We start from the raw sequence: 11983 nt of genomic DNA on the forward strand, positions 1-11983 counted from the left end.
TCCTCTTTTGTTTGGTATTTGTTTTGAAGTCCAATCCCTCCTCAGGAAATTTGTAGCATCCACTGTCATTTTGTGCAGGAAACTCAGAGAAGCGATTTAGAGTAAGTTAATGAAGCAACACACTTAAAATACACTCATTGATTTATTGTGCATACATTCAGCTGTGTGGTTACAGGAATGGGCGAGAATGCACAATGCAATGCTGGAGTATGTTACACATGCTTTCTCAAAGTGGAAACTTTTCAGTTCTATCCCAACCTAGTGTTTCCAAGTACTATTGCTGACACCATTTTTGCAAAGACTAGCAGGGTCAACTAAGTGTTAGAGTGTTTTGCTTTCAGTTATAGCACATACTAGAGTTTACAACAGCCACACTCTACACGTCACTGCAAGTGCATCGAAAGCATGAGCAAAAAGCGTCATGTGGCTTAAGAAGTGAAATCCCTGCAAAAGATGTGCAGATGATGAAAATAAACACTCAAAATAACTCAGACAAGGCTGCAACGAAGTGACAAACACTAGAGAATACTCTTGTAAAGAGAGATATTCCCTTAGAGACAGCACCTAGGACAAAAAGATAAAAGAAGTTTGTAAGTTTGTATTTATACTTTATTAAAAAAAAATATATAAATGATAATAAAAATAGACTCATTAATAAGAAACAGTAAGGAACAACATGGATGCAGGGTTTTTGTTAATGCATTGTATAGTTAATCATTCATTTATATTGTCAAGCTTAGGCTTGGATTGACTTTGATAATTTTACAGAAGCCTGTTTAAAGTTTGTACTGCACAGCTGTACTATCTAGGAAAATAGAGGTACCATATCTGGGACTGGGGGCTGGCTCATACTCAAAACTTAATTATTTGAATTGGAGGCAAAAAAAAAACAACTTCCCTACAGAAATTGATATTTTAGTGAATTCTGAAATACAACCAAAATGGACTGCACAACTGAGCTCCCTTTACCAGATACCAATTAGCAAAAGTGCATGTGAGAGATTAGTCGCCTGACTGTGCGACCCATTAACCACCTAATCATGATATTGATACTGGAATGTGTGGCCATTATCAGATGCCAAAAAAAAAACAAACTGTAAATGTAATTCTGGTTGGGCGAGGTAGGAATAGCATTATTGTTGCAGCTTAATGATTATTACCTCTCTTATCAGCAAGAAATCAAAACCTGTACAGACAAATAAGCATCTTGTTTTCACCAAAATGATGGAAGAAACAAGGACATTTGCACATAATACAATTAATTTAGGCGGATTATTCATAAGTTACTAAACAATATTTTTAAGTTGTGAGTGATGTCTCTATACACAGTTTAAAGTTTTACCATTACAGGGAAACAAATAACTTGCGATCACCATTGACAATATGGGCTTGACTTAACACTGCCCACTACGTAGGTTTTGTTCTCAAAAGGTAAACACATATTAATAAAATATGTAAAATTTACACACACTGTTAGACATTAGTATCACTTTTAGCTGACTGCCTTAAGACGGGGAGATAGCAAAGTAAACATTACAAAAAGAAAGTTTTATTTCATATAGAGCTGCAACTAATTATTAATAAGTCATTTATTTAATTATATCAAACACAGGCATGTTTATTATTTCAATCACTGATTAATTTGCCGATTAATTGTTTTTGACATAAAATCACTTAAACCATTGATCAATTCTCAAAATAGTTGCAGGTTGATTCTTTTGATTGACTAATTGATTAATCGATCAATCCTTACTTCTATATGGATTATATAAAATTATGAACAAAAAAGGGGTACAAAAATCTTCCATCAGCTGTTTTGAAGCATACATTCTGTATTATACAATATTATATACATTTTTGGTGGTGTCAAACTAATTTTAGTTCAGCCGCCACATAAAGCTCAATTTAATGTCAAGAGGGCCAGACCAGTAAAACTGATCATATATTTTACAATTTGACAAAGTTTAGTACAATAAAAATGCTTGATTTTCAGTATGGGTGTAGTTTGAGATGTCCTGAACTCTAATATTTCAGTTATTGTCAGGAACTATGCAGCAATTTGTTTTCTTTTTTTTTTTATGACGCCTCAATTTTCAGATTTCAGGACATTTCAAGAAATATGGGCATTTTAATTTAGAATATTTCTAAATTTATACAGTTAACATGCTTGATTTTTGTGTCTGTACATTGTCAGAGATGTCCTAAACAGAAATGTACCACTCAGTGTCAGGAATTATGTATTTCATTTTTACCTCCAGCAACCCAAATAATCTGTGATAAAATTGGTCGGGCTTTTGTAATAATGACTTCGTTAAAATTTCACACTTTGCAAAGTCATCCAGAGGGCTGTATTGGATCCTTTGGTGGGCTGGTTCTGGCCCACAGGCCATATGTTTGACACCCCTGCCCTAGAGGGATTACTTTTGTGAACTGCAGCCCGTGGAAAGGGATAGTTGATTATGATCTGCTGTGCACCAGCCTAATATCACATGTTTTGTTCCACTGGCTTATCTGTACACTCAGCCTTCAGCTCATTAATGGTCTTGTTGAGGCGATACATGTAAAACATGGCACCAAGAATAAGGAAAAAGCCTATGACCACAAGAACGATGTGACAAAACATGAGGAGTCCGGCCATGGTCATATCCGAGGGCAGAAACCACACAGACACCCAGCCCCTGTGACGGTGGTGGTGAACAAACTCCGGCCCCTGTTCAATCACCAGTACGTCGTAGAACAGAGGTGAGGGAGTCTCATTAATGGGAAGATTCTTCTTGTTAGGCAGGGTGGCGGTGGGAGTTTGGAGAGTTGTTGGTAGGATTGTGGTATGTAAGGCAGATGGGTTTGCGGTTGGAATGGTTGTTGGGGTGGTGACTTTTTGGGTAGCTCCTTGAGTGGTGGGTAATATTTTTGGGGTCGGTGTGGTTGTTGAACCAACAACAGATGTTTGACCACTGGTAGGAATGGTTTTGAATTGTTCTGTGGGCTCATTTGTCGAAAAATAACTTGGCGTGACTTTTGGAGCGTCGCAAAAGTTGAACTCCTCATCATGCAGGGAGCCAACAGTACGGAGCAGTTGGTATGTTGGACTATGACACATCACATCATGTCTGTCAAGAACCACTTCCTCATTATGTCTTATCCATTTCGCAATACCTCTGATACTACATGTACAGTTCCAAGGGTTGCCACTCAGACTTACAGCCTTCAAAGCTGCATTTGACAAGAAAATATCTCCTGGAAGAGTCTTAAAGTGGTTATTCTTCAAAACAACTGAATATACCCTTCTAAGGCCCTGAAAGATGTTCTCTGGTAGGCTCTGCAGCCTGTTATCATTAAGATGCAGAATGCCCAGTGTGGTTAGTCTAGAAAACAACTGAGGATGTAGATAATGGAGGTCATTGGCTTTCAGTGAGAGCTTCTCGAGCACAGGAAGGCAGCAAAAGAGGTCTGAGGGCAATTCTCTAAGCTTTTCGTTTACATTGAAGTTAAGCTGCATGAGTCCAGACATGTTGGCAAACAAATTTCCAGGCACAGTGGTGAGGTTAGTGGCATACAGAAAAAATTCTGTTATGTAAGGCATGTGACCCATTAGCTGGTCTGGTAGAAATAACAAAGGGTTTTTGTAAATGGTAAGCTTGATCAGTTGTGGCATGTGGTAGAAGCTTTTTTCCGGGATGGCCTGAAGTCGGTTGGAGGACATGGTGAGGTTCTTCAGGTTCCTCAGGGACCAGAACACCTGAGGTGGAATGCTTGTAATGTGGTTCTCATGGATTTTCAGCACCTGAAGATTGATTAGTTTATCAAAAATTCCAGCTTCTAGCACCCCTATCTCGTTTTTATAGACATTGAGCTCAATAAGATTAGTTAATGAGTGAAAGATGGTCGGTGGAAGCCTCTTTATTAAGTTTCTGCCGAGGTTCAGAAAGGTGAGGTTGACCAGTCCATCAAAAGTCTCTGAATCAAGACTCCTCAGTTTGTTCTTATTCAGGTCCAGATTCAGCAACCCGCCCAGTCCTTCAAAAATATCTGAGCTTATGGTTTCTAACTCATTGTCATTTAAATGCAACTGTTCCAGAGTGGTCAGTGGACTGAAAACCCGAGCAGGGAGGGTAGAGAGATCATTGGATGACAGTTTGACAGACTTGAGCTGTGGAGCAACTTGGAAGGCGCTAGGATGGATCGTGTGTAAATGGCTGCGGGTCAGACTGAAACGCAACAGGAGGTCCTGGTTTGCCAAGCTCTGCTCATTTATGACATTCATGCTTGTCCTGTCAAGCTGCAGCAGGTACGTGTCAGCAGTCAGCTGTTTTGGTAGATCTGTGATGGTGTCACCAGTACACGTGACTGCACCTATGAAATTACACCTGCAACTGCTGGGGCAAAGCATGTTACAGGTGACGTGTGGCAGTGTGAAGAGGACGAGTATCGTCCAAATGGAGCCTGCAAAGTTGAAATAAAGACACATGAGATTAAATCTGATATAGGGCTGGCACGATATCAGATTTTTTATGATTATCCTGGCCAAAAGACTCTACAATAATAGTATCACTGTAATATCTATAGACAGTTTAAAATAAAAAATAATAATAATGCTATCAATTATCATCTTTAGCATTATTGATTTTGTATTTTTTTCTCCTTTTCTCAAGTCAAGGATAGTCAAACTTTTTTTGTAGAGCACATTTAAAAACTTCAACTTTTTGTGCCTGTTCAGCACTTTAGTCAACTTCAGTTGACTAAAGTGCTGAACAGGCACAAAACTTTGAGACAGGCCAAAAGAAAACAATAGACATACAGAGCTGCACAAAGGAGGATCTATCAAGGTTTCATGCTCCGATAAGATAAGAAGCCTTTACTGTCATTGTATCAAAAATACAATGAAATTGCAAGTGCCCCTCCCAGCAGTGCTTAAAAAAATATAATCACTATTGAACACGTACACATAAAAAACAGTCATAAAACAAGGGCAGGTAAAAGGAAAATCATACGCCAATGAGAAGTGGCGTCTGACCATTTAAAACCTTAAAATTAATCAATACTAAAACGTGCAAATAAATGGAAAATGAATTAAACTAAATATATGGGCATAGGGTGGTGAAGAAAAAGTCTGTAACCATAACTGCACGAAATTGTAGAAAAAGAGAAATTACACTTGATGGAAAGCCAGATGGTGTTGGGGAAGGAGACAAAGTGAGAACAAAAAGAAAGTGAAAGGAATTAAACGCTGCTAAGTTATTAGGGTATTATCAGATCTTTATTATTAACATAATATCAATATTTCACTTTAATTGTCATGGCTATCATCACAGCCCATATATCGCAACATCCCTAATCTGATATTAAGTACGTCTCATTAACGTCACCCTTCATGGCAGTGTATAGTAAAAGTTTTTAACTGTTTTGCCATTAATCTTACTCAACTCAAATATCATCATGTCAGTTTTTTAATGAATACCTGAAATTCAATTCTTGACATAATTCTCAGAGAATAATTATGATAAGTAACAATAAAAAGCATAAAACCTGACATGCAATTTAAAAAAAGAAGTTTTAAAGAAGTTAAATATTCTACCAACCTCTGAATTGAGAATCCATCATTGTTGGTATGATATTACAATTGCTCTTCTCCATAAAGAGCTGGGCACCCTGCGTATCAGGTCACCCTGCCCCATCAAAATGCCCACCCACAAGTCATTTATCACACTCCACATCCTTCACACTGCCCAACCACTGATCTTAGCCCCCTATCTCACACACACTTCCTTAAGGGTTTTTAAAATTTTATCTTAAAATAGCCAAGTAAACAAACTCAAATGTCTTAATGGGAAAGGGAATAAATTGCTTTAAATTCCACTTAGTGCAGCATTTGTTTTTTTTTAACGAAATAAGTTTAGTTCAAAAGTAAGCAAACTAAAATGTGTCTTCAGAAATTGCTCTGAAATCCAATTTTAAAAAATCTAAGTATAAAGAACACTATACAAGTAATATCATCACAATTCCACGTCAAAGTAGTAGTTATAACAGAACTTTTATTTCCAGTCACCACAAATACAAAATGGTCAGAATTGCACTTATTGCAGCATTACAATAAAACTAGTTGAATAACAAAAATTGCAATTCTGCTTAAAGTGGTGTAGCGGCTTAAGTTGAATATGAAAAAAATCATTTTTTTACTTAATGGACTAGCAGCATTACAATAAAACCTGAATATCTGCTGCAAATTGTGCTCTCTGTTTACAATGCCTGTGTGATGGCAGACGTAAACGAAGGATCAGGAGGGGCACACACTCAATGAAACTAACCGGTCCAGATCAATTAAAAAATGCACTGACCGGGCCTGATACACATCCCTCTGATCCGATCGGGACATCCCTTGTTACAACATTAATTACGAGTTTCCTACTGCCACCCCACGAGAGGAGTATTGAATTGCCTTTAACATGGTTTCTTTAGTTTTACTTGTGTGCTCAGGTTTTGAAGAGTTTTTATTTCTCATCTTGGACAGTGTCAAAAATTGTTAAGCCTTTGACGTACAAGAACTCTACTTGACATGGGTTTGACCATCGTATGAGTAGCACAGAGTATGCTCTGTCATTTCCTGTTGACTTATCTTGACAGGATGCTCTGACCCCACTCTGCCTGCGGTCCTGTTTATGGACTGAGCTGAAACAGATAACAACCATTTCTAAATCGAGTCAGTCAGGGTGTTTTGTGTCTGCAGTGTGACAGAACGGTTGTATGAACTTGGCAGTTATAGTAACAACATTTTGGTAAATAAATAAAAAGATGTCACTTTGTCATAGATTTGTGTAGATTTGACAGCTGCAGTAGAGCTTCTTTAATGTGTCACCTCTCAGCATGTTTTTTTAAAGATATAAAGAAAGTGCTTGTGTTTGTGATTAATTAGCCTCTCACTGTCTAAACCTAGTGTCAGGCGCTGATGATGTACTACTGAGTTACTGGAAACCAACAGGTTGACAAAAGCGTTCCACGTTAGCCTAGTGTGTCTAAATGTTGAGTCAACTTCCACCCCCTTGAATTTAGGGGCAAGATAATCACATCAGCATGAGCAACGTGTGCAGATTAAGCTGAATTGTTAATTTCGGGCAGATTCTTTGTGTCAGAATAAATTGTTATTAATTGCTGATTAGCTCGATCAAGTTAAGTTCTTCTCACATATTTTTCTTTTCTGAGCGAGTGTGTGTTGCTGTTATTTGCTGAACTTTTGTCATAAAATTGAGAATTAACTCAAGATTATCTAAAACATAGTCTTGCATTTTCAACAAAGAGTCCATAAATAGAACCTATTGGTGATTATGTGATCTGGAATTTTTATTTCTTTTCTTTTTACTTCAAATTGCATCTTACTGGCAATTGTCTTTGAGCATGTCTTGCAACAGCAGATGCAGTACCAAAACAAATATTATAAGTAATAACAAATGAATTATGAATTGTTTTATTGATTATTAATTATACAGCATGATTTCAAAATATACAATGCAAAACAGAAAATAAGAATATGTGTGTGTAATAGAAAATAACAGAAGAGTCAGTTGTTCTGTGGAATTTGGTCTTATTAGTTTCTTCCCTTTTTGAAGAAAGGAAAATTTTGGACATTTGCCCTTGTAGCACTCGCTGATCAAAAAAATTATTTTGCTGTTTTGCACAGAGTAATGTGTCATCATCCCTACTTTAGATATTTATTAAAGGGTTATACCATAATGTCCGAGTATAATTGTGTGCATTTGGCTATTTTTGTGTGCAAGTGGCTCAGTGAATCAATGGCTCAAAGCAGATGTCAACATTTTCTTTGATGCTGCTGTGAACAAAGCTGTGCGTCATATTTAGTCTGGTTTCTCTGAAACATTCTCGCTTCATCAACCTCTGTGTGATTCAGATCTTTTCACAGCAGCTCTCACATTGTGTGGACTAAAGCCTGTGAGTCAGCGTCCACCACCAAAAGACCCAGTCTAATGAACCTCACTGTGCATTAAATCACACGTCACCGCAGATGTGCAACATGTGCCACATTCCTTCACTTTGAGGTTTCACTCCGATCTGATCCCTCTATTGACTCTTTTAGGTCCAGGCTCAAAACATACTTTACTCACCAGCATTTGATTCCTCCTCATTTGGCTGTTTTGTTTTGTTTTTATTTATTTGTGCATGTGCTGATGAGCTGTGTGCATTGATTTTCATGTTTTGTTTATTTTGTTTGAACTTTTATTTGTGTTTTTAGCTCTGTTCTGTGCAACACTTTGGTTGTGTTTGGAATTGACTTGACTAGTATCGACTGCTTAAAATATTTCTGAAGTAAATACAGAATAAAAGTAGGTATAGAGGGTTATTTATTGATATGTTGTTCAGTAGTATTGTGACCATTTTTGATTGGAAAGCAATGCAACTTATTGTCTCCTTTGTCAAACCTCTAAAAAGTGTGCATTCTGTGACCAAAACATCTGCAATACTTCTTCTCTTCTTCTTTTTTTTTTTTTTTTTTACAAAAGATAACAAAACGAAAAGTACGTATTCACATTATTTATTTTGTAAAATAAACAACAGCTCAGCATTTCTAGCAGTGACGGATGTGATGTTTGTTGGCAGCAATACAAAAACATGTTATGCCCAATTCTGCCGCAAGAGAGCGACATAAACACAAGCAGCAGGCAAATAAAATCCCTGTGAAAATAATAATAATGTCTTTGCAGTCAAGTCCACTTTGTCATATGTGACCCTCAAGTATTTCCAGTGAGTAGCTGATTATTTACAGATGTACAGCTGCGGTCTGAAGATCTTTCATGAAAGCAACTCACTGCTGTGGAAATATTTATTCATGACTTTGATTATGGCATAAATTTATATTGCTGGAATAAATGCAGTGTGGTTATATTACTGGTGTTTTGAGTCTTAAGGCTAGGTTGGGCTTTGCAGCCAGATTTCACAGTGGTCCTCGTCCTCATGCATCAGTGTCAGACGCAGTACTTCCAGAAGCAAGCTGCAGACAAAAGGAGATGAAGATGTCTTACATGCAGATTATTAACTGCAGATATTAGGGACTGTACTTCATTTATCAGAGGGCGTCAGCTGGCGTGTGATTTTTCTTTTTTTTTTTTTTTTTTTAAATATCATGACCCTCCCTGGAGATACAACTGTTTTTTTTCCTTGAGCCTCCTCAAGTGACTGCCATAAATAACCATATTTCACACACTGTGGCGTAAATGGTGTAATTATTGGTGATTTTTAAAGAAAACACGCCTTTAAAACCCACCTATGGGTTTTGGAGTTTTGAGGGTATTTAAAATCCAAAATCAAGAAACATCACTTCTTTCCCAGCAATTAAAAAAAATATTTTGCATTTTGCACCACCTCCTCCCCTCTCACAAATAACAAACGGTCTCTTAATTAGTTTATATTCTGCATTTTTATCCAGAAGTACTGAATCTAACTCACGTTCACCCCTCTTCCTTGATATGGATTTGCCCTCTGCCAAGTTGGCTGTGAGCTCCCTCTCCAGCTCCAGGTCCTCCCTCAGCGCCCGCAGCTACAGGCAGAGATCAGAGTGATTAAATGCACCACGACAGGTAGACGTCACCTCAGTATCGATACACCATCTATTCAGGAAGCAGTTTCACAGCTTTTTCATTCAGAGCCTCATGTCTATGTAGAATTAACATTTTGAGGAGAAACAGACAAAAACACTTAGCAAATTATATAATGATTTTTTTTCCAAAGTTACTTCAAGGTGAATCAGTAAATATTCTTACCTCCTCTAATTCAGCTAAATTGTTGGCCAGCTCCAGACCTGCAGATAGGAAAACCAATCATCGTCAAAGAAAGGGATGCATCTGTTTCATTAACATATGTTCCACCATTTTATTTAATCTCTCACCTAGAGCATCATCCTTTTCATCAGGAACTAAGCTCTTGTGTAGCAACAGTGCGAGAATCTTGCTCTGAGGATCTGCATCTTCTTTTGGAATAAAAACATGGTTCCCTGCACATATAAAGCAAATAAAAATGCAACTTTAAGCACCATGAATATCACAAAACATACACAGAAAATCACATCCATCCCATTTCATAGAGCAGTGTCATCTTTTAACCTATTGCACTTTGGCAAAGCTGAACAATTAAACCCACAGTAGCACTAATTTAAGGGGTGCAGTAGTTGCATGCAGAATCCTCAGCAGCATTTTTAATCTAAAACAATACCATTTTTGCACACTTACCTTGATTAAATATGCTCCGTCCCTCCACATTTAGCGCACCCTGCAGCAGTAACAAACCCAGCAGTCCTAAGCAGTAGTTCACAACTGTAACCCTATCCATAGTACGCATTGTAATGTCCCAAACTATCGCTACACTATGAACACTCCCTCAAGCAAGACAAGCAATCCACTGCCTTGGGTCCATCCCGTCAATACATTTATCCTCTCAGGGGCCGGGAGGAGGGGCCAGTCAGCCCCTTGCGTATTAAATCAATAGCTAGTCATCGGGAGTTTCGTCAATAGGCCACCTTTTCACATGGACCATGGAGCGTCTGATTGAAATATGGTGATCTGACGCTGAAGGCGAAGCCAGTAACCCTACATCACTCTGACATGTGTGAATCAAACCGAGCGAGGAAGTTATCAATCAGCCTGTTGGTTATGAGAGACGAGAATCAGATGTTCTTGGCACTTGCAAGTCTTTTTCTTTTATATTAATTGCTTCTTTAAATAGATACATGGGAGTGTGTTGGTCTGGGGAACGAGGTGGTGGGGGGAGTAAATTGATTCAGTCTCTAAGTGCATCATAGCCGGAGATGAGATCCTCAATCTTGGCTTCAGGACTGATTTGGAGCTGAAGGGACATCCATCACTGCGACCGAGCCAACTGCCCAACACCTCCCAATTCAGGGTGGTCTATTTTGTGCATCAAGGAAATCACATCTCATACCTCTGCCAGTGGAGTAGGCATTGTGCATGTGCAGTGTTAGGGAAATGAGCTGGCTGGCATCTACTGACTTTGGCTGGTGAGGTCTCATAAAATCTGCCTTGCTGGCCTTCACACTTAACTTAGGAGCCTGGTGACGTCTGGCGTCTCGCATCCAAGATCCTTTTATAAATTCCTCACTTTAGTCACTTCACTTTTTGAACACACAGCAGCTGATCTGATGTCTGAGTCTGATGAACACCCAAACTAGCAATGTGTAGCAACCTCAAAGTGTCAAATCAGCAATTTGTAATTTCAGCCATATAGAGTAAAACTAAATGGATTTTACGAGGCACCTGAAACAGTCATATCCCCAAAACAGAGACACAAGGGAGCTTATTGTTCGTATCAAGTAAATGTCAGCTGAAGGACAGAGAAAGCATGAAAGGGGAGGGAGGAGATGATATGCAGTAAAGGTCCAGAGGCTGGAAGTGAACCTGCAGCCACTGAAGCCAGGACATTGCCTTAGTACATGGGGCACCCACTATACCCACTAACCTACCAGGTGCCCCACATTTTAGGCTGTTTCTAGGATTTTAGGACGTTTCTAGAATTTCAGGACATTTCCAGAATTTTTCGGCTTCAAGGGCTTCGCTAGGACATTTGTCGGGAGTGTGGGGGATCTTTCACTGGCAATTTTTTTGATAAACATGCTCTATTTTGATGCTTTTTTATGTATTCTGGCACCTTATGTATACTTAAAGTACAAAAACAATTCCCAGTGTGAATCACTTTATTTGTATTGTGAAGTAGAAAATGGTTGGGGGGCCACCCAGCACTGTATTGGGGGCCAGATTTGGCCTGCGGTAGGTTGGCTATTACTGATTAACCCAATTTGAGTCTCTGTTAATGTGTTTGATGTGTGCTGTGATTAATAATAATAATAATAATAATAATGATAATAATAACAACACATTTTATTTATAGAGCACTTTTCACAGTACTCAAAGACGCTTAACGGAGACATGTCAACTAAAGTCAATAAATCATACAGAATAAATAAAAA

General features: G+C 38.3%; 1 protein-coding gene across 1 annotated transcript; it reads right to left on the minus strand.

Annotated features, from left to right (window-relative positions):
* Nucleotides 1-145: 145 nt before the first annotated feature.
* Nucleotides 146-5661, minus strand: LOC121966403 (platelet glycoprotein V). The gene is made up of 2 exons (XM_042516505.1): nt 5580-5661; nt 146-4443 (listed from the first exon to the last, which is right to left on the minus strand). The coding sequence occupies exons 1-2, from the start codon at nt 5632-5634 to the stop codon at nt 2486-2488; spliced, it is 2013 nt and encodes a 670-aa protein (XP_042372439.1). The 5' UTR covers nt 5635-5661; the 3' UTR covers nt 146-2485.
* Between the last annotated feature and the right edge of the window lie 6322 nt (nt 5662-11983).

Source organism: Plectropomus leopardus, chromosome 3 (assembly GCF_008729295.1).
Source record: "Plectropomus leopardus isolate mb chromosome 3, YSFRI_Pleo_2.0, whole genome shotgun sequence".
NCBI classification, from domain to species: Eukaryota; Metazoa; Chordata; class Actinopteri; order Perciformes; family Serranidae; genus Plectropomus; species Plectropomus leopardus.

Excerpts from the sequence above, each read along its gene's own strand:
- LOC121966403 (XM_042516505.1), bottom strand. The coding sequence starts at position 5,634 with ATGGAGAAGAGCAATTGTAATATCATACCAACAATGATGGATTCTCAA. Across the intron at positions 4,444-5,579 it reads GATGGATTCTCAATTCAGAG|GCTCCATTTGGACGATACTC; the intron begins GTTGGTAGAATA and ends TCAACTTTGCAG.